Source organism: Sinocyclocheilus rhinocerous, unplaced genomic scaffold, assembly GCF_001515625.1.
Source record: "Sinocyclocheilus rhinocerous isolate Xijiao unplaced genomic scaffold, SAMN03320098_v1.1 scaffold921, whole genome shotgun sequence".
Classification (NCBI taxonomy): Eukaryota; Metazoa; Chordata; class Actinopteri; order Cypriniformes; family Cyprinidae; genus Sinocyclocheilus; species Sinocyclocheilus rhinocerous.
In genome coordinates, this window is record NW_015640057.1 from 295,809 (window position 1) to 318,117 (window position 22,309).

Consider the following 22,309-nt stretch of genomic DNA (forward strand, 5'->3'; position numbering starts at 1 on the left):
CACACACACACACACACAGACACACACACACATGTTGTGATGTTCCCAAGACAACTTGAAGATCAGCTGGGGATTTATAGAGCTGCATTTCTTCTTGCCATGAACTTGTAGCTTCTTATAGCTTGTAAGCCACAGAGAACAGATGGAGTGAATACAGTTGTGTAATGTTACTATTAAATAATCATAACAAAATAAAAATGGTAATTAAAGGTATTTTTTTATATCATAGTCTTAATAATAATAACCATACACAGTAAATGGGTAAATGCACAAATTCCAAAAGTATGTCAAAAACATGCACAGCTCTTATATCAACCCCAAATCAGAAGAATGTAAAGAAAAATCATATTTTGCTTCAGTAAAATGCAGCATGGATGTCCCCCGGCCTCGAAATTCACATCACTGTAATGACATATCAATCAAATCTGTTTCAAGGCTTTAATTCATGTAGATTCAAACATTTTGTTTAACAATAATGAGCAGATTGCAGATAGTGAAAAATGAACTTTGTTTATTATTGCAACACTTGCTACACTGAGGTTTAAATAACGTCATTTAATATTTCAGCCTGATTGAGTTTTTCAATAAAATGAAGAAATGGCAGGACATGGCCAACCTGCCCAAGGAGTTCCAGCAGAGCACAGAGAAACTAGAGAGGAACTTCACCGTCACGGCCGTCATCTTTACGAAATACGTGCCCTTATTCAAAGACATCTTCAAGGGTCCCACAGATGAATTACCCAGAATGCACAGAGGCAGGAAACAGAGGTACTTCAGCCTGACCTGAGAAGCACATGATCACATGATGCATAATCTCAGGACAGGTCGCTGGAGTTCACAGATAATCGCAGTAGTGTGCGAACAGTCAGTTATTTATGCATGTGGATCTGATTTGCGTTACATAAAAGCTCTTGGATAATGGAAACAAACAGCTCTAGCCTATATTGAGTGTTGGTGAGAAGCGTGTGCTGACTGATCTTTCCTGTGTCCTCAGACGACATCCCTGCACCGTCACTGAGGTCTTCAACTTCTGCTGGATCCTGTTCATACATGCTAAAGGTAAAGAGTTCTTTCACATACCATTCATTTACTGGGCCATATTCTGTATGTGCTTTTTCCCACTATAATGTTAATTAAAAGTTTCAGACTAGTCTTTATATAACTCAGAACTGCAATCAGGATTTAATGAAAGCTTCAACTTCTCCTGCTTGCTTGCTGTGATGCTCAAACGTCTGGGGTCCATAAGACCAATAACGCTCCAATATTTTAAAATGTAATTTATTTCTGTGATCAAAGCTGAATTTTCAGCATCATTACTCCAGTCTTCAGTGTCCTTTTCTGCTTATTTTGAAAAATAAAAGAATTTGTTTTTTGTTCAATAAATATACTGTCATTAAAATATGTTAATATAAAAATATATTTTAAAATACAGAAACACAATAATTTTAAAAAGTAAAGATTCTGAAAGCATTGAAGGATATCCCATAATAATTTAATATAGATTTACAGTAGTAACAACAAATTATATTTTATTATATGATATGATTAATATCATGTTTTTAAATATGATGGTTTCATTCTAAACATGGTTATTATGCGCTGCTGCGCGCGATCGCATCAAGGATCAGCCAAATATACACGTGCATCTTGAAAAGCGAATGTTTTGGAAAGTGCTACACCATGTTTTTGTGCCATCTAGTGGTTTAGAGGAAAATAATATCAAAGGCGCCTTTAGCCCTGTTGTACCCTATATATATTCAGTATATATTAGAGCCCGACCAATATATCGTTTTTGCCTATATTATTGGCCGATATGAGCCTGTTGCAGATATATCGGTATCAGCGAATATGCCGCCGATATGAACATTTTTTTTTACAGAACATATAACGCAGATTACAGTTTTTTTCAATTGCTTAAGCACAATTTTGAAAACAGGGCCCGGTTTTTCAAACCCCTTCACACGATTAGCACAACACTACACCAAAGTAGCACAACACCTCAGATAATTTGCAAAATGGAACACTTTTGTCAAAACTATACAATGTCTTATAAAAACCTTATTTTGTTGTCATAACATAAACACAACCATCATATGGTCTGATTCTGTTTGAATCAGTTAAACACTCCTGTGCTCAACCTAAAACACTTTTAGCATTTACACAGAGAAAGTGTAAAAATAAATTCACCAACACCACATGACACCAATTGTGCAGACTAATGAAAATATTTATTTCTTTTCATGTACTCAAGTCAGTCAGTACTGAACATTTCAACAAAACATTCATAACAAAACATTTTCCAGTTTTCATACAGTATTACTGAACGTACCATTGTACTGTAATAGGCGCACTATATAATGTGCAGTGAAGTTTTATCTATTTAACTGAAACAGCATAGTCTAAAAATCAATCTTCAAATTAAAGAACTGATATTGATACAATAATTTTATTGTATTATTTTCATTTTTGCAATATTGTAAACATTACACACACACACACACACACATATATATATATATATATATATACATATACATACAGTATCAGCACAAATTAAATGCTAAACATAAAATTTAATATTTTACAATTTGTCATGAAAATTATATAATAATGCAAAATATCTTACCTGGTCCTAACAACAACAATAATAATAATAATAATAATAATAATAGTGTTATTATTATTAAGTATCGCTTTTAATTATTGAAATAAAATTTCTCATTTCTTGAAATATAGCCTGGATATGGTCTTAAATGCTTTCATACGATTCACATGATTTGTAATATTTCCACTTATTTTATATAACTTTTTTATGTTTCTGCTGAATTTTTCTTCACTTCATCTTGAGAAGCAAATAAACCCTTTTATTCGGAGACATTTACCTAGATCCAAAACAGCTCAGTTGTGCTGCGTAAGTGCCTCAGTAAAGATGTCAGAATCAGATGTTCGAATAGTTTTTTGTTTTTTTTCTCGTAGTCTTTTGAGCAAGTCATGAATGATTTGTTTGTAAATCCTTCTGAATTGTGTCATTATTAATGCCATAAAATACTGCATGTTATGCAGTTAGCAATGCATGAAGCTCAAATCTAAATGGAACACACGTTCTTTTTTATACGGGTGTATTCCGATAAAATATTGTGAAAGTCAAGCCTAAAAGCATAGAGCAGCAGAGCAAGAGGACGCCGGCTGAGTGCATTATTTCCTCGTGTGCTGCGTGCGTCACTTAACATAGCAACCAGCCCAAATGACAAGTCAGGACTTGTCTGTGTTTGAGTAAAGCTCAGCAGGCCACTGGGGTCGATCTGTGTCCCTCTATATCCCATCCTGGAGCAAAATCCCTCATTCTGCTGAACTCAATGCAGGGAAAAGAGCCTGCTGCTAGTTAAAGATGCAAAGTCACGTTATCTGGGGAATGAAATAAGAAAATGCATGTAAGTACCAAGTGCAGCAAACTTAATTCAGCTTAACTTGATGTTGTGTAATGGAAATCTAAAATGTATTGATGTGAAAGGTGCAAAGTGCATGTTTTCTGGCCCGCAGGTACAGCAGCATGCATGCAAGTGAGTGACATTTACAGTATCATTTGGGAAAGGAAGTTTAAAAAGGCTGGCATATTTGTTTGTTTGCTTGTTTGTAGAAACTGTGTCTTAGCAGTTGGAAATGGAAGGTATTGCATTGAATGCATTGCATTGTGGGATGCAGTGTGCACTGGTTGTATTTAGCACATTATAGAAAAGTAGTAGTTCATATTAGCATATAGAAAATGTACACTGCAAAATAGTAAGAGTAGTGGTTTATATGCCATACAAGATGAGTAAATCATTTGAGCTCTTTCAGTGAATCATTTGAGCCAGTTTGTCAAACAGTATGAACAATTCATTTGCAAATCTTTCTGAATTGTGTCGTTAGTATGTCATGTCTTACATTTCGGGGCATTCTGAGAATATACCTATATTGAATAGAATAAAAAAAGTAATGAGTTTTGTCCCATTTTCTCAGAAGAGAAATACTGTACATTTTAAAAGTATATATCTGTTTTTAAGATAGCATTTTTGATAGCACTGTAAGTGCAAGTCAAGTCAAATGTATTTGTATAGCGCTTTTTAAAATGCACATCATTTTAACTTTACAGGAAATCATGATTATTAGCTTAGAGCTGGACAGAAGTAGAGTTTATATTTTGTGACGATACCACCCAGCTAACAGTGAACTATTTTAGGTTTAGGTAAACGTCAGGACATTACATTTAATGTTTATGGAACATTCTTATAACTTCATTTTGATATACATTCTCATAACGTTGAGAGAAAATATTCTTAGAAGAGCATTCTCAGAAGGTTCCTAATTTGCTGCTTATTAATTGTTAATAAGGCAGTTGTTATGTTTAGGTATGGGGTAGGGTTAAGAGATCTAAAATATGGTCATGCAGAATAGGGCATTAAAGGGTTAGTTCACCCAAAAATGAAAATTAGCCCACAAATTACTCACATTGGTTTTCATGAGACTCACCAGCGCATGCGCAGCACTGAACTCATATGTCATCCGCCCGGAACTGCTTCCGTGTACAACTGTTGGCGCAAGCTACATTAAAGTGATTATTACGTTTTGAATATGGATATTTTTCTTACAAAAACGCATCGATTCGCTACAGAAGGCCTTTGTTCACCCCCCGGTGCTGTGTAAGACACTTTATTTTTATGGATGGGCGCTTTTTATTTAATTTCTTTTGGACTGATGCATGCAACACCCGCTGAGTGCCATGAAACAGCATGAAAGATCAAAGACAATTTTTTCCTTTGCTCCTGTAGACAAACATTGGTTTTCATGAGACTCACCAGCGCATGCGCAGCACTGAACTCATATGTCATCCGCCCGGAACTGCTTCCGTGTACAACTGTTGGCGCAAGCTACATTAAAGTGATTATTTTTGAATATGGATATTTTTCTTACAAAAACGCATCGATTCGCTACAGAAGGCCTTTGTTCACCCCCCGGTGCTGTGTAAGACACTTTATTTTTATGGATGGGCGCTTTTTATTTAATTTCTTTTGGACTGATGCATGCAACACCCGCTGAGTGCCATGAAACAGCTTGAAAGATCAAAGACCATTTTTAATATAACTCCGACTGGATTCGTCTGAAAGAAGAAAGTCATATACACCTAGGATGACTTGAGGCCAGGGTGAGTAATTTATGTGCTAATTTTCATTTTTGGGTGAACTAACCCTTTAATATATGCTTTATACTAATAAACAGCCAATATGTTAGTATTATGCATGCTAATAAGAAACTGGTTAATAGTGAGAATTGGTCCTTAAAATAAAGCGTCACCATTATTTTTACTTGATGAACATTCTTAAAACTTAATGTTCGTAGAACAACATTCTCATAACGTCCTTAAGATGTCATTTGTACTTTATGAACATTCTAAGAAAAATTTTTGTAACCTTTAAATAACATTCTAGTCACAACAAGAAAACTGGACATTTTAATGCTCTTAGAATATGAAAAATAAACACTCAAATAACATTATAGTTTTGGTGAAAATAAAGTTAATAGAATGTTTGTGTAACCTTTAAATAACATTATAACCATTTCAATGTTTCAAAAGAATGTTCCAACAATGTTTAACATAGCAATGATTTGCTATGAATTAGTGCTGTCAAACGATTAATCGTGATTAATCGCATCCAAAATAAAATATTTTGTTTGCATAATATATGTGTGTGTTCTGTGTATATTTATTATGTATATATAAATACACACACATACAGTATGTATTTTGAAATATTTACATGTATTTACATGTCTATATTTATATTCATATAATTTATATTATAAATAAATATATTTAATATATAAACAAATTTTTTTCTGAAATATATACATGCATGTTTGTGTATTTATATATGCATAATAAATATACACAGCACACATACATACTGTATATTATGTAAACAATTTTTTATTTTGGATGCGATTAAACGCGTTTGACAGCACTACTATGAATAAATATCGCTTTAAAGGCTCAATGCTTTCTTTGCATTGTACAAGCTGGTACTGTAACTCTTGAAATGAATTAAACAGGAAATTATGAATCCAGGCATTGTGGCCTAACAGCACATGTTGTTGTTGTTTTTGCAGACTTTTCCTGTTGTTGCAGTAATGTTGGCCACCTGTCTGCTTGATATATGTTTGTAGTGTGATAGCATTGTTTTCCTGCTCAGCTCTTTACTGTAATATGTTTGATAGACTGTTTAGTTTCAGTTGAGGAAACAAGTTCATACCAAAGTATAACGTTTCCAACCAGAACCGAAAATGTGTTAATGTCATAAGAGATCCTTGTAGAACCACCACTGAAACTCTTATACATTATTATTGATAATTTCATCACCCTTTTTCTCCTCTGTCCTGTAGGAAACTTCCCAATGATCAGTGATGATCTGGTGAACTCGTATCATCTGCTCCTGTGCGCTCTGGATCTGGTTTACTGCAACGCTCTCCTGTGCTCTAGTCGTAAAGATCTGCTCAACCCGGCTTTTAAAGGTCCCACACACAGCACTGAAGTATTTGTTTTGAGATCAGGTGTCCAGACAGTAGGAGATCACAGAAGGTCAATCAAACATTGGTGTGTGCTTGTTTTGTGCGCAGGGCTGCCTGAGGACTTCAACAGTAAAGATTATAAGCCCGGCCCAGGTTCATTATGTTTCATAGAGAAGCTGTGTGAGCTTCATGATGGGCTGGTGCTGGAGGCCAAAGGAGCAAAGGAGCATTTCTGGAAACCCTTCATTAAGAAACTCTTTGAGCGCAAGGTACTGGAAATACACCAGACATATGATGACCGTCAAAATGTTTTTGAAAGAAGTCCTTTTGGCTCACCAAGGCTGCATTTGATCAAATTGTTCAAAATGTCAATAAAACAACAATATATAAAAGCAGTATAATATAGTGAAATATCTATTGAAATTTCAAATAATTGTTTTTTATTATTATTATTTTAATATCTTTAAAATGTAATGTATTACTGTCTTCAGTCTTCAGGGTCACATGATCCTTCAGAAATCATTCTAATATGCTGATAAAATTAATAAATAAATTAAGCCTTAGTGAGCATAAGAGACTTCTTTCAAAAACATTACAAACTTTAAATTATTCCGGTAGTCAAACGTTTAAAGTTTACATGATATCTTCCAACATTGTTTCTTATGGAATATTCAGAATACGTCATGTTAAATCATATTTTATGTCTTGAAATTGTATTATGATTTGCTTTGATTTATTATTATTATTATTAGTAGTAGTAGTATTTATTGTATTAAAATTGTTTGGTATAAGCAGTTGTTTGGTATATTTGGTATATCCCATCTTTTCTCTCTCACAGGTTTTGAAGGGGAAAGAAGACACGCTGACAGGGTTTTTGGAGCCAATACATTTTGGTGACAGTCTGTGAGTGTCCCTTTTCAATTAAATACTTATTCTGTGTGAAGCTGCTGAAATATTTCTCCTGTAGTTTACAATCTCCTCGCTCTCTCTGTTTCTTCAGTGCTTCTCTGAACCGTGTGTATGAGGAACACGTGTTGTCATCCGGTTCTCTGGATGAGAGGATATTTCTGGGAGAAGCGGCCAGAGAAGACATTGGCACCCCAGGGATTATTATCAATATTGAAAACAGTTGTTAATATTTTTTGTGGAAACTGTGATACACTACCATTTAAAAGTTTGGAGTAATTTAGCAAAAGTGACATTTATAATGTTACACAAGATTTCGATTTCAAATAAATGCTTCTGTTTTGAACTTTCTATTCATCAAAAAATCCTGAAAAAAGTATCATCATAGTTTCCACAAACATCTTAAAGAGCAAAAACTGTTTTAAGCATGGATAATAATAAGAACCATTATTAATAACTGAGCATTAATACAAATTCATAATAATTGGCACCAAATCAGCATATTAGAATGATTTCTGAAAGATTGTGTCACACTGAAGACGACTGCTAAAAAATTCAGCTTTACCATCACAAGAATAAATTACATTTTAAAATATATATAAAAAAAAAATTATAATAAAAAAAATTATTTTGAAGGGGAAAGAAGACACGCTGACAGGGTTTTTGGAGCCAATACATTTTGGTGACAGTCTGTGAGTGTCCCTTTTCAATTAAATACTTATTCTGTGTGAAGCTGCTGAAATATTTCTCCTGTAGTTTACAATCTCCTCGCTCTCTCTGTTTCTTCAGTGCTTCTCTGAACCGTGTGTATGAGGAACACGTGTTGTCATCCGGTTCTCTGGATGAGAGGATATTTCTGGGAGAAGCGGCCAGAGAAGACATTGGCACCCCAGGACCTTGTTTGTGTGAAAGGATAGAGAACCAGGAACGACTGACCAACCCCCTCCAGAACTCAATGACAGTATGTGTGTCCAACAAACATAAATATGCTTAAAAATAATTCGCAATAATTAACAATGATGTTGTACATATCAATAAACCTGCGTGTTTGTTTCACAGGCGTCTACTCTGAAAGTGTCCACTCCTTTGACAGGAAGGAGGTACGTGCCGGAAAACAGTGTGGGTACCCCTGTTTCCATGGCAATGCAGAGCGTGGGCCGTCTGCACACTCTGCTGACAGGATTCAAATACAGACCCAGCATGGGACTCAGAGACATATTCAGGTGAGCCCAAGTTAACTTCTGTGTTAGTCACAATCTGCTGCATACACCCAAATACAAGAAGCAGAGTACCTGTATGTACTGTCAGTTCACTAGAACCACTGCAATCACAGTTTACTGTAATCAGATGGAATATCCTTTTATTGATTCCACTGTCCTGTGATTCCAACAAGCTTTAATTCCAGATATTTCAGTAAAACTGTGATTCCAGAGAGTCCAGTAAAACTATAATTACAGAGAGTCCGGTTAATCTATAATTACAGAGAGTCCAGTAAAACTGTGATTCCAGAGAGTCCAGTAAAACTGTAATTACAGAGAGTCCGGTTAATCTATAATTCCAGAGAGTCCAGTAAAACTGTGATTCCAGAGAGTCCAGTAAGACTGTGATTCCAGAGAGTCCAGTAAAACTGTGATTCCAGAGAGTCCAGTAAAGTTGTGATTCCAGAGAGTCCAGTAAAACTATAATTACAGAGAGTCTGGTAAAACTGTGATTCCAGAGAGTCCAGTGTGATTACAGAGAGTCCAGTAAATCTGTGATTACAGAGAATCCAGTAAAACTGTGATTCCAGAGTCCAGTAAAACTATAATTACAGAGAGTCCGGTAAAACGGTGATTCCAGAGAGTCCAGTAAAACTGTGATTCCAGAGTCCAGTAAAGCTGGGATTCCAGAGTCCAGTAAAGCTGGGATTCCAGAGTCCAGTAAAGCTGGGATTCCAGAGTCCAGTAAAGCTGGGATTCCAGAGTCCAGTAAAGCTGGGATTCCAGAGTCCAGTAAAGCTGGGATTCCAGAGTCCAGTAAAGCTGGGATTCCAGAGTCCAGTAAAGCTGGGATTCCAGAGTCCAGTAAAGCTGGGATTCCAGAGTCCAGTAAAGCTGGGATTCCAGAGTCCAGTAAAGCTGGGATTCCAGAGTCCAGTAAAGCTGGGATTCCAGAGTCCAGTAAAGCTGGGATTCCAGAGTCCAGTAAAGCTGGGATTCCAGAGTCCAGTAAAGCTGGGATTCCAGAGTCCAGTAAAGCTGGGATTCCAGAGTCCAGTAAAGCTGGGATTCCAGAGTCCAGTAAAGCTGGGATTCCAGAGTCCAGTAAAGCTGGGATTCCAGAGTCCAGTAAAGCTGGGATTCCAGAGTCCAGTAAAGCTGGGATTCCAGAGTCCAGTAAAGCTGGGATTCCAGAGTCCAGTAAAGCTGGGATTCCAGAGTCCAGTAAAGCTGGGATTCCAGAGTCCAGTAAAGCTGGGATTCCAGAGTCCAGTAAAGCTGGGATTCCAGAGTCCAGTAAAGCTGGGATTCCAGAGTCCAGTAAAGCTGGGATTCCAGAGTCCAGTAAAGCTGGGATTCCAGAGTCCAGTAAAGCTGGGATTCCAGAGTCCAGTAAAGCTGGGATTCCAGAGTCCAGTAAAGCTGGGATTCCAGAGTCCAGTAAAGCTGGGATTCCAGAGTCCAGTAAAGCTGGGATTCCAGAGTCCAGTAAAGCTGGGATTCCAGAGTCCAGTAAAGCTGGGATTCCAGAGTCCAGTAAAGCTGGGATTCCAGAGTCCAGTAAAGCTGGGATTCCAGAGTCCAGTAAAGCTGGGATTCCAGAGTCCAGTAAAGCTGGGATTCCAGAGTCCAGTAAAGCTGGGATTCCAGAGTCCAGTAAAGCTGGGATTCCAGAGTCCAGTAAAGCTGGGATTCCAGAGTCCAGTAAAGCTGGGATTCCAGAGTCCAGTAAAGCTGGGATTCCAGAGTCCAGTAAAGCTGGGATTCCAGAGTCCAGTAAAGCTGGGATTCCAGAGTCCAGTAAAGCTGGGATTCCAGAGTCCAGTAAAGCTGGGATTCCAGAGTCCAGTAAAGCTGGGATTCCAGAGTCCAGTAAAGCTGGGATTCCAGAGTCCAGTAAAGCTGGGATTCCAGAGTCCAGTAAAGCTGGGATTCCAGAGTCCAGTAAAGCTGGGATTCCAGAGTCCAGTAAAGCTGGGATTCCAGAGTCCAGTAAAGCTGGGATTCCAGAGTCCAGTAAAGCTGGGATTCCAGAGTCCAGTAAAGCTGGGATTCCAGAGTCCAGTAAAGCTGGGATTCCAGAGTCCAGTAAAGCTGGGATTCCAGAGTCCAGTAAAGCTGGGATTCCAGAGTCCAGTAAAGCTGGGATTCCAGAGTCCAGTAAAGCTGGGATTCCAGAGTCCAGTAAAGCTGGGATTCCAGAGTCCAGTAAAGCTGGGATTCCAGAGTCCAGTAAAGCTGGGATTCCAGAGTCCAGTAAAGCTGGGATTCCAGAGTCCAGTAAAGCTGGGATTCCAGAGTCCAGTAAAGCTGGGATTCCAGAGTCCAGTAAAGCTGGGATTCCAGAGTCCAGTAAAGCTGGGATTCCAGAGTCCAGTAAAGCTGGGATTCCAGAGTCCAGTAAAGCTGGGATTCCAGAGTCCAGTAAAGCTGGGATTCCAGAGTCCAGTAAAGCTGGGATTCCAGAGTCCAGTAAAGCTGGGATTCCAGAGTCCAGTAAAGCTGGGATTCCAGAGTCCAGTAAAGCTGGGATTCCAGAGTCCAGTAAAGCTGGGATTCCAGAGTCCAGTAAAGCTGGGATTCCAGAGTCCAGTAAAGCTGGGATTCCAGAGTCCAGTAAAGCTGGGATTCCAGAGTCCAGTAAAGCTGGGATTCCAGAGTCCAGTAAAGCTGGGATTCCAGAGTCCAGTAAAGCTGGGATTCCAGAGTCCAGTAAAGCTGGGATTCCAGAGTCCAGTAAAGCTGGGATTCCAGAGTCCAGTAAAGCTGGGATTCCAGAGTCCAGTAAAGCTGGGATTCCAGAGTCCAGTAAAGCTGGGATTCCAGAGTCCAGTAAAGCTGGGATTCCAGAGTCCAGTAAAGCTGGGATTCCAGAGTCCAGTAAAGCTGGGATTCCAGAGTCCAGTAAAGCTGGGATTCCAGAGTCCAGTAAAGCTGGGATTCCAGAGTCCAGTAAAGCTGGGATTCCAGAGTCCAGTAAAGCTGGGATTCCAGAGTCCAGTAAAGCTGGGATTCCAGAGTCCAGTAAAGCTGGGATTCCAGAGTCCAGTAAAGCTGGGATTCCAGAGTCCAGTAAAGCTGGGATTCCAGAGTCCAGTAAAGCTGGGATTCCAGAGTCCAGTAAAGCTGGGATTCCAGAGTCCAGTAAAGCTGGGATTCCAGAGTCCAGTAAAGCTGGGATTCCAGAGTCCAGTAAAGCTGGGATTCCAGAGTCCAGTAAAGCTGGGATTCCAGAGTCCAGTAAAGCTGGGATTCCAGAGTCCAGTAAAGCTGGGATTCCAGAGTCCAGTAAAGCTGGGATTCCAGAGTCCAGTAAAGCTGGGATTCCAGAGTCCAGTAAAGCTGGGATTCCAGAGTCCAGTAAAGCTGGGATTCCAGAGTCCAGTAAAGCTGGGATTCCAGAGTCCAGTAAAGCTGGGATTCCAGAGTCCAGTAAAGCTGGGATTCCAGAGTCCAGTAAAGCTGGGATTCCAGAGTCCAGTAAAGCTGGGATTCCAGAGTCCAGTAAAGCTGGGATTCCAGAGTCCAGTAAAGCTGGGATTCCAGAGTCCAGTAAAGCTGGGATTCCAGAGTCCAGTAAAGCTGGGATTCCAGAGTCCAGTAAAGCTGGGATTCCAGAGTCCAGTAAAGCTGGGATTCCAGAGTCCAGTAAAGCTGGGATTCCAGAGTCCAGTAAAGCTGGGATTCCAGAGTCCAGTAAAGCTGGGATTCCAGAGTCCAGTAAAGCTGGGATTCCAGAGTCCAGTAAAGCTGGGATTCCAGAGTCCAGTAAAGCTGGGATTCCAGAGTCCAGTAAAGCTGGGATTCCAGAGTCCAGTAAAGCTGGGATTCCAGAGTCCAGTAAAGCTGGGATTCCAGAGTCCAGTAAAGCTGGGATTCCAGAGTCCAGTAAAGCTGGGATTCCAGAGTCCAGTAAAGCTGGGATTCCAGAGTCCAGTAAAGCTGGGATTCCAGAGTCCAGTAAAGCTGGGATTCCAGAGTCCAGTAAAGCTGGGATTCCAGAGTCCAGTAAAGCTGGGATTCCAGAGTCCAGTAAAGCTGGGATTCCAGAGTCCAGTAAAGCTGGGATTCCAGAGTCCAGTAAAGCTGGGATTCCAGAGTCCAGTAAAGCTGGGATTCCAGAGTCCAGTAAAGCTGGGATTCCAGAGTCCAGTAAAGCTGGGATTCCAGAGTCCAGTAAAGCTGGGATTCCAGAGTCCAGTAAAGCTGGGATTCCAGAGTCCAGTAAAGCTGGGATTCCAGAGTCCAGTAAAGCTGGGATTCCAGAGTCCAGTAAAGCTGGGATTCCAGAGTCCAGTAAAGCTGGGATTCCAGAGTCCAGTAAAGCTGGGATTCCAGAGTCCAGTAAAGCTGGGATTCCAGAGTCCAGTAAAGCTGGGATTCCAGAGTCCAGTAAAGCTGGGATTCCAGAGTCCAGTAAAGCTGGGATTCCAGAGTCCAGTAAAGCTGGGATTCCAGAGTCCAGTAAAGCTGGGATTCCAGAGTCCAGTAAAGCTGGGATTCCAGAGTCCAGTAAAGCTGGGATTCCAGAGTCCAGTAAAGCTGGGATTCCAGAGTCCAGTAAAGCTGGGATTCCAGAGTCCAGTAAAGCTGGGATTCCAGAGTCCAGTAAAGCTGGGATTCCAGAGTCCAGTAAAACTGTGATTACAGACAGTCCAGTAAAGCTGTGATTCCAGAGTCTCCAGTAAAACTGTGATTACAGAAAATCCAGTAAAACTGTGATTACAGAGATTCCTGTAAAACTTTGATTATAGAAAGTCCAGTAAAACTGTGATTCCAGAGTCCAGTAAAACTGTGATTATAGAGAAACCAGTAAGATGTTAGTCCAAAAAAAATACAGAGTCCTATAAAAATATGATTCCAGTAAGATGTTAGTCCAATAAATTGATGTACTTCCAGCTATTTCCATAAACCGTGTTTCAGAGAGTCCAGTAAATTTGTGAAAAACTATAATTACAGAGAGTCCAGTAAAGCTGTGATTCCAGAGAGTCCAGTAAAACTATGATTACAGAGAGTCCAGTAAAACTAATACAGAGTCCTATAAAAATATGATTCCAGTAAGATGTTAGTCCAATAAATTGATGTACTTCCAGCTATTTCCATAAACCGTGTTTCAGAGAGTCCAGTAAATTTGTGAAAAACTATAATTACAGAGAGTCCAGTAAAGCTGTGATTCCAGAGAGTCCAGTAAAACTATGATTACAGAGAGTCCAGTAAAACTAATACAGAGTCCTATAAAAATATGATTCCAGTAAGATGTTAGTCCAATAAATTGATGTACTTCCAGCTATTTCCATAAACCGTGTTTCAGAGAGTCCAGTAAATTTGTGAAAAACTATAATTACAGAGAGTCCAGTAAAGCTGTGATTCCAGAGAGTCCAGTAAAACTATGATTACAGAGAGTCCAGTAAAACTAATACAGAGTCCTATAAAAATATGATTCCAGTAAGATGTTAGTCCAATAAATTGATGTACTTCCAGCTATTTCCATAAACCGTGTTTCAGAGAGTCCAGTAAATTTGTGAAAAACTATAATTACAGAGAGTCCAGTAAAGCTGTGATTCCAGAGAGTCCAGTAAAACTATGATTACAGAGAGTCCAGTAAAACTAATACAGAGTCCTATAAAAATATGATTCCAGTAAGATGTTAGTCCAATAAATTGATGTACTTCCAGCTATTTCCATAAACCGTGTTTCAGAGAGTCCAGTAAATTTGTGAAAAACTATAATTACAGAGAGTCCAGTAAAGCTGTGATTCCAGAGAGTCCAGTAAAACTATGATTACAGAGAGTCCAGTAAAACTAATACAGAGTCCTATAAAAATATGATTCCAGTAAGATGTTAGTCCAATAAATTGATGTACTTCCAGCTATTTCCATAAACCGTGTTTCAGAGAGTCCAGTAAATTTGTGAAAAACTATAATTACAGAGAGTCCAGTAAAGCTGTGATTCCAGAGAGTCCAGTAAAACTATGATTACAGAGAGTCCAGTAAAACTAATACAGAGTCCTATAAAAATATGATTCCAGTAAGATGTTAGTCCAATAAATTGATGTACTTCCAGCTATTTCCATAAACCGTGTTTCAGAGAGTCCAGTAAATTTGTGAAAAACTATAATTACAGAGAGTCCAGTAAAGCTGTGATTCCAGAGAGTCCAGTAAAACTATGATTACAGAGAGTCCAGTAAAACTAATACAGAGTCCTATAAAAATATGATTCCAGTAAGATGTTAGTCCAATAAATTGATGTAATTCCAGCTATTTCCATAAACCGTGTTTCAGAGAGTCCAGTAAATTTGTGAATCCAGTATGTTAGTCCAATGAATTGACGTAATTCCAGTTATTTCCATATAAATGTGTTACCAATGATTAGTCAACTGTGTATTCCAGTATTCCACCTATGCCAGCCAAATGTGTATCCAGATATTCAAGGAAACTGACTCCAGCGAGTCCATTGAATTGTGATGCCAGTAAACACATTTGTTCTATTGAATCATGATCACAGTAAAATGTGATACCACTGTTTCCCGAAAAATATGACACAAGTGATTCCAGTGAACTGTGATTAAGTGATTCCAGTATATTCTGATTACAGGGATTCCAGTAAAAGGCAATACTAAACTTTGCAGTGAACTGGGATTCTAGTGATTGTGATTGCAGTGATTCCAGTGACCTGTTAAAGTCGCAGTGAAATTTGCTGTGCTCTGGAATCATAGATATTTTTTTGTTTGTGTGTAACAGATCATGTGTAAGAGACCCCAGTGAATCCATACCAGCCAGACTGAAGGAGATGTCAGAGATTTTTCTTCAGAATTATGAGGGAACAGGAGAAGATAACAAGACTCTGGCGAGAGGTGTGCATGTTCATACTTCCTTGTAATATTATTCTCTTTTTTTTTCTTTAATTTGTAGCTCATGGCTTTTCCCACAATTCAAACAATGATAATTTGTTGATTGATCAAAAAAAAAAATTGGGCATCCTTTTTCACAGATGTTGCAGTGAAGTATTTTTGCTTGGCTGAGGTACTTTATTACAAATCACTGGAAGTGATCATCAACCAGGAGAAGAAACGACTTGGAGATATGGACCTGTCTGTAGGTTTCATTTTCACACAAATCACACTATATGCCTTAACTAAGCCATGAGGAATGCAAAACTATTGAATATTAGCAGCATACTTTAGGTAATTCTGTCTGCTGAATGTTATATCATGTGTCTCAGGGCATTCTAGAGCAAGATATATTTCACCGGTCACTGATCATCTGCTGCCTGGAGATCGTCATCTTCTCGTATCGACCACCGGGAGAGTTTCCCAGAGTCCTGCAAATCTTTGACCTCCCCGCTTATCACTTTTATAAGGTAAGTGACTATAGAGATAGAAAATAACCATAAAATTGTATGCATTCATTCATAAAAGCCAAAGCCTCTCTATCTCGCTCACAGGTGATTGAGGTGTTGGTGAGGGTGGAGGAGGGTCTTTTCCGGGAGGTAGTCAAACATCTGAACCATGTTGAGGAGCAGGTATTGGAATCTTTGGCATGGAAAGGAAACTCCCCGCTGTGGGATAGCATCCGTGAGGCCAAGAACTGTGTTCCTGCCTGCCAGGAGGTCAGAACAATATAACCGCTTATAACCACATAAACATGATCGGTGATATTTGCTATCCCTCTTGAAAAAGAAGTACATTTTAGGATACTTTAAAACTGTACATAAATAATATAATTTAAAAGTATATACTTAAGTGTGAAATGAATTACAGGTAATGCCTCCTCAACACCTGGAGGACAGTTCAGGAAGCAGCACACACACTCCCAACAAGAGTGAGTTCAGCAGTAATATCACAGGAGCAGGAAAAGGTGACTTACTTTGAATGAAACAAGCACTTTGTCTAAATGCAAGATGATTTCTATACATTTATTGAAACAAACCAAATGTTCATATTTTAATATGTTGTTTCTTTTCCTCCTGCAGGTGTTTCTCCATCCCCTACATCTCTCCATGACCGCTACAGCTCGCCCCCTACTGGCACGGCCTGTCGCCGCCTCTTTGTCGATGGAAATTCAACCCCTGAGCCTGCTCAACCTGTCAAAGTGGCCCAGCCATCTCTGGTCAGCACCATCCCAGCTGGACAGACTGTGGTCACCATGGCAACAGCTACTGTCACAGCAAACAATGGCCAGACGGTCACCATACCTGTTCAAGGTGCAAAACTATCTACAAAATCATCAGTTTATCATCAGTACCTTTATGAATCTGTTATTCAGTAGGTGATGCCACAGAAAAACCTCATTGATTCTTCTTCTTCTTCAAAAAAAAAAAGATCATAAGATATGCTGCTGCTTCATGAATAGCCATATAGTAGATAAATCTCTAAGCAGATCTAGACAGGTGGTGCTGGGGGAGGTGGAGGGTTTCAGAATAATGACTAGCTTACAGCAAACACTGAGCCAGACTATTTAAATGTCGACAAAGCAATCTCATTGGCAGAAGGAGCAGAGGCCATGTAGGAAATGATAAAATAAAATAAAATATATTTCCCTAAATGACAACAATTATTGATCTGTGAAAATATAGAAATATTTATGTTTTAATTTCCATTTATAACAGTAAAAATACAGAATATATTTTACAAATATTTTATTTAAATTACAATTTAGATTTTTTTACATCTTTGTTTGCAGGAATAGCAAATGCGAGCGGTGGCATCACATTCATCCCGGTGCAGGTGAGCGTGATGGGTCAGAGTGGGGGGGCTCTGCCAACACTCAGTGCCCAGACTCTGACGGGCACCCTGACCGCCCAGCAGCTGACGGCAATGCCCACAGGCACAGTGCAGAACAGCCCAAGCCCTGCCAAACAGGACAGGAAGAGCCCTCAGCAGGGAACACCCACCAAACAAGCACAGAAGACCGGCTCCCTCTGCCTGTTCTTCCGCAAGGTACAGTAAGATCAGTTCTTCTGAAATCCTCCACCTCCCCCAGCACCACCTGTCTACATCTGCTACAGGATTTATGTGTGCCTGTTAATGCAGCGGCAGCATATCTAACAAGCTCACAGCAGCATGTCTATTGGCAGTAGCAAGTCCAGCAGCAGCAGGGTGTGTAGCTAATCTAGTCCTCCAAAAGCCAAATGCATTAACAATGTCATATCTATCAACATGCTTAAACTGTTAAGAGAGTTGTCATGATCGAAATATCGAATATGATAGATGTCACTCAATCCTAAATGATGCCCCTTTCCCCCATCAGGTATATCACCTTGCTAGTGTGCGTCTCAGAGACTTATGTGCTAAACTGGACATCAGCGCAGATCTGCGCAGGAAAATCTGGACATGTTTTGAGTATTCGCTAGTGCACTGCACCGATCTCATGATGGACCGACATCTGGACCAGCTCCTCATGTGTGCCATCTACGTCATGACTAAGGTATTTAACCTTTTAGGCGCCAGGGATTTTTTGGAAAAATGCTGGATTTTGACATCAATATTTCAAAAGCTTGAGGCTTGAAAGGGCTTAAAGATAGAGATCGACTGTAAATTAGAAAAATGTTGGGCATGACCGAAAGTTTATGTGGGCTGTAAATATACTCATCTAATTTGCATATTATTACGTCATTAGGGGGCGGCCATCTTGAATTTCATAATATTCAGGAAATAGTAGATATTGAATTAGGATCTATTAGGAAGTATGACGTCTTGTCGCAATTTTGTGACTTTGGCGCTTAGAGGGTTAAACATTATTTATCAAACACAAGTTATTTATAGGTATTTATATAGGCATTAATAGGTGTATTTATATGTAATTGGTCATGTTCTAGACTTTTGTAGCAGTTTTTGTCCCGCAAATTAATGTACAGTTTAATGTTTGTCAAAATCGCAGTGCAATGATGTGTGAAATCAAGGCTGCATGCTACAGTATGTCACACGTAACTTTTTTTTCAAAAGAGTAAGAAAAATGGCTGCTTTAACTGTTTTGTCCATTGTTCAGGTGACGAAAGAAGATAAGTCGTTTCAGAACATCATGAAGTGCTACAGATCTCAACCTCAGGCCAGCAGCAGCGTAAGTGTATCTTCAGTGCATCTGTAAAAACAGTGAGGAAGAAGTTAACGTGACGAAGATATTAATAAAGATTGTATCTCAGGTGTACAGGAGTGTGCTGATCTCTGGAAGGAAGAGACGCCACTCAGGAAACAGTGAAAACAGCCACAGACAGTGCTCGCCCACAGAGGGAGGACAAGAACAAGGTAACACACATTATCTAGAGCTTTTGACACTGGACAGTTAGCTATTTTGGTGTTTCTGTCATTTATACGCCCACATAATCGCATGATGCGCCCACTTGAATCCGGTGAATAGTAAATCCTGTGTAGCCATAGTGCAAATAAACACCGATGTCAGCAGGTGCATTTCATTCTTAGTGATTGTTTTCCAGTTGTTTTGTTCTGTTTTTGGCCCTTGAACCCTTATGATGCATTCTGGTCTGATTTGACCCAGAATAGATATACATTTATATAAAAAAATGCATAGATTTACTACAGGAATGAAATGTCTAACCATTGCAAATAAGCCAAGATTCTTTTAATAACCATATTTTATTTTATTTATTTTTATTGATTGATTGTTACACCTAGGGGTGTGCGATATTGGAAAAAAAATAATATCTCAATATATTTTGGGATATTTTCGATAACGATAATTAGACGATATTTTGTTATTGTGCTGATATCTGACTACCATGGACAGCTGCAGTTTTTGATATTCTTCATTCTGTGCTTGTCAGTTCACATCAGTGAACAGAAATTAATATTTTCATATAAGTTTAAATTGATTTTTACCTTTTATGGGCATTTTTTACTTTTAATAAAGCCATTTTTTTCTAAAAGTGTGCATCTTTTGAGTCAAATTGTTACATTTAATCAGTCAATTAGAATAATAAGACATTTAGGCTGTTACCAAACAAGCTGTTTTGTTTGGTTTTTGCAAAATACTCGATAATGTCAAATCGCACATCGTTAAAACAACAATTACGATATTATCGCAGACGATATATATCGCACACCCCTTACACCTTATTACATTACATATTGTGTTTGAAACCATCCCAGAGTAATATTGATGTTGTTTTGTTAGAAAATATATATTTTGGTTTCATAAATTTGGACTGTTTTCGATCAATCATGGGGCATAAGTCAAAGTAATTAAATGTAATTAATTAATTGATTTCAATGTTAATACTGGTAATTCTCAGATTGAATAATCTTATAAATTTCATATTTTCATATTTAATACATTGGGTTTCTTGCATCCCAGTGGAATTTCTGTAGTTGTAGTTCATGTAAAATGAACTCAATTATTTTAAGAACTAAAAATGTGTGAATGTAGTAATAACAGCGTAATAACACGGTAACATTCAAAACATTGTTTTTTGGTTTTTTTTGCACATTTACTCATTAATGAGAAGATACAGCATGGTTTTAGTTTAAAAATATTTTTGTTATGACTCTTTTATAGGCTGACATACCACCAGGTTCAAACGGACCCGGGAATGCAGAAATCGTTTGCAGGTTGTGAATTCATTACGATGACTTCCTGTTTTTCTGTTCTGCAGCCAGTGGTGAGAGCAGTCCTGTGTCCATGCGCTCCAGCAGCACTCTGCCCATTCCCCAGCCCAGCAGTGCCTCATCCACCCCGACCCGGGCCCCTGGGGGCCCCCAAGAGCAGGAGGAGGAGAGGGCAGACCTCATCCGTTTCTACAACCACGTCTACATCAAACAGATCAAACGGTTCGCTCTGCGTTACTCTAGCAACTCGCCAAAAAACGGGGTAACTATTGCCTGTTTTCTGTATTACTGTGGTCTCAAGTCACCTTTATTTCTATAGCACTTCATAAAATACAAATTTCCGAATTAATGATGCAAACTTCTTCAAATTCAAAGACAAAGTCAAATTCTGCTTTAAAGCAGCTCTCAAAAGACGTGTCATAATTTCGCTCCAGTCAGTTCAGTGTTGATTCAGATTTATATCTGCAGCTGTGTGTGCGTTTGCAGGCTGAAGCTCCTCCCCTCTGTCCGTATCCGTCACTCCGCATTGGCTCTCCACGCCGGGTGCTCCTGTCCCACAATCACTCCATCTACATCTCTCCACACAAGACCGGCAGCCCAATTTCTCCTCGAGACAAGATCTTCTACTACGTCAGCTCCAGCCCATCCAACGTAAAAGAACAAAACATTATCGTAAAAACATTTCCTGTTCAGATTCACGCCTCAGATTCATCGAAACGTAGTTCTTTAACTATTTTTCACTTTATCCCACAGCGGCTGCGAGAGATTAACCGCATGATCCGAACGGGCGAGACGCCCACCAAGAAGCGAAGTATCGCCCTGGAGGAAGAGCAGCAGTCTCCCGCCAAACGGCTCTGCCAGGAGAATCAGACGGCTCTGCTCAGACGCCTGCAGGATGTGGCCAACGACCGAAGCTCCTCCCACTGATGAGTCCACAACATCAACACCCGTAAAGACACAAGTCGCCCGAAATGTCAGTGTTTTGGATTGACTACCGCATTTAATTAAAGAAGTGAGTCTCGAAATGTCCTGTCCACACAGCGGCTTAAATAGAGGCTTGAATACTTGAGTAATCATGTCTGAATGTACAACTACAGTCAAGCCTGTATTCTAGAGAGCACAACAGTCGGGTTCTGGAAGCAAAAATGCCATTCATGTTCTCCATAGGGAAACTGCATTTTAACAATAACTTACAAACCTTTAAAGAAGCCATCAGTTTGCATTATTTCAACTTATGTTTTATATAATCATGCTTAACGGTGGAATCCCTGGTGAAAAACTACATTACCCATGATACTGTACAGAAAATTCCACCAATCAAAGCAAATTCTGAAAAGTCTGTCATCATTTGCTCACCCTCATGTCGTTACACTCCTGTATGAGTTTCTTTCTTGAACACAGAGGATATTCTGAAGAATACTGGTAGTGTTTTTTTCATACTACCGTCAATGGCTACCGTCTACTGTTTGGTTACCAACATTCTTCAGAATATCTTTGTGTTCAACAGAAGAAAGAAACTCGTACAGGTCTGAAACGACATGAGGGCGAGCAAATGATGACAGAGTTTTCATTTTTGGGTGAACTATCCCTTCAAGCAAAGTGAGGAAACAAATGAGTTCAATGTAGCGGCAATTTATCTAAAACGAGGGAGTGGATGAATCAGTCGTAGGAAATAATTCTTAAAGGGGTCATATGATGCGATTTCAAGTTTTCCTTTCTCTTTGGAGTGTTACAAGCTGTTCGTGAATAGATAAGATCCCTAAAGTTGCAAAGACTAAAGTCTCAAATCCAAAGAGATATTCTTTATAAAAGTTAAGACTCATTTAAACTCATTTAAACACGCCCCCACAAATGTACGTCACTGTGTGGGAAGATCTGCATAACACCGCTATAGGGCTGGGACAATAAATCGATGCATCGCGCGGTTCGTGGATCGATTCTGAGATTTTCAGAATGCTTCGTGAATCTCTCTGGAATCGATTCTGAGCTTAGTTTTTAACAGCAGATGGCGCTCTAGGCTAGTTTTTAACCTCACACTCAAATGCTCACGAAGAAGAGCGCTTGTGCGTTCGGCTGAGTAATGTAAGTGGTTAAATGTACT

The 22,309-nt window shown here is 39.2% G+C and overlaps 1 protein-coding gene across 2 annotated transcripts in view; it reads left to right on the forward strand.

Moving 5' to 3' along the window:
• Positions 1–21,516, forward strand: part of LOC107752460 (retinoblastoma-like protein 2) — a 25,165-nt gene extending 3,649 nt beyond the window's left edge. The window contains exons 3-23 of one of the 2 annotated variants that reach the window (XM_016568436.1): positions 568–768; positions 995–1,059; positions 6,418–6,546; positions 6,652–6,812; positions 7,382–7,446; positions 7,544–7,634; positions 8,330–8,410; positions 8,509–8,672; positions 15,389–15,501; positions 15,639–15,742; positions 15,870–16,007; positions 16,092–16,256; positions 16,408–16,504; positions 16,620–16,850; positions 17,330–17,586; positions 17,897–18,073; positions 18,635–18,706; positions 18,789–18,891; positions 20,256–20,470; positions 20,695–20,859; positions 20,962–21,516. In XM_016568436.1, coding sequence (XP_016423922.1) covers positions 568–768; positions 995–1,059; positions 6,418–6,546; positions 6,652–6,812; positions 7,382–7,446; positions 7,544–7,634; positions 8,330–8,410; positions 8,509–8,672; positions 15,389–15,501; positions 15,639–15,742; positions 15,870–16,007; positions 16,092–16,256; positions 16,408–16,504; positions 16,620–16,850; positions 17,330–17,586; positions 17,897–18,073; positions 18,635–18,706; positions 18,789–18,891; positions 20,256–20,470; positions 20,695–20,859; positions 20,962–21,135 — 2,968 coding nt within the window. In that variant the 3' untranslated portion in view covers positions 21,136–21,516. The remainder of the gene's footprint in view (positions 1–567; positions 769–994; positions 1,060–6,417; positions 6,547–6,651; positions 6,813–7,381; positions 7,447–7,543; positions 7,635–8,329; positions 8,411–8,508; positions 8,673–15,388; positions 15,502–15,638; positions 15,743–15,869; positions 16,008–16,091; positions 16,257–16,407; positions 16,505–16,619; positions 16,851–17,329; positions 17,587–17,896; positions 18,074–18,634; positions 18,707–18,788; positions 18,892–20,255; positions 20,471–20,694; positions 20,860–20,961) is intronic. The other variant, XM_016568437.1, reaches the window with a different exon arrangement.
• The last annotated feature ends 793 nt before the right edge of the window (positions 21,517–22,309 follow it).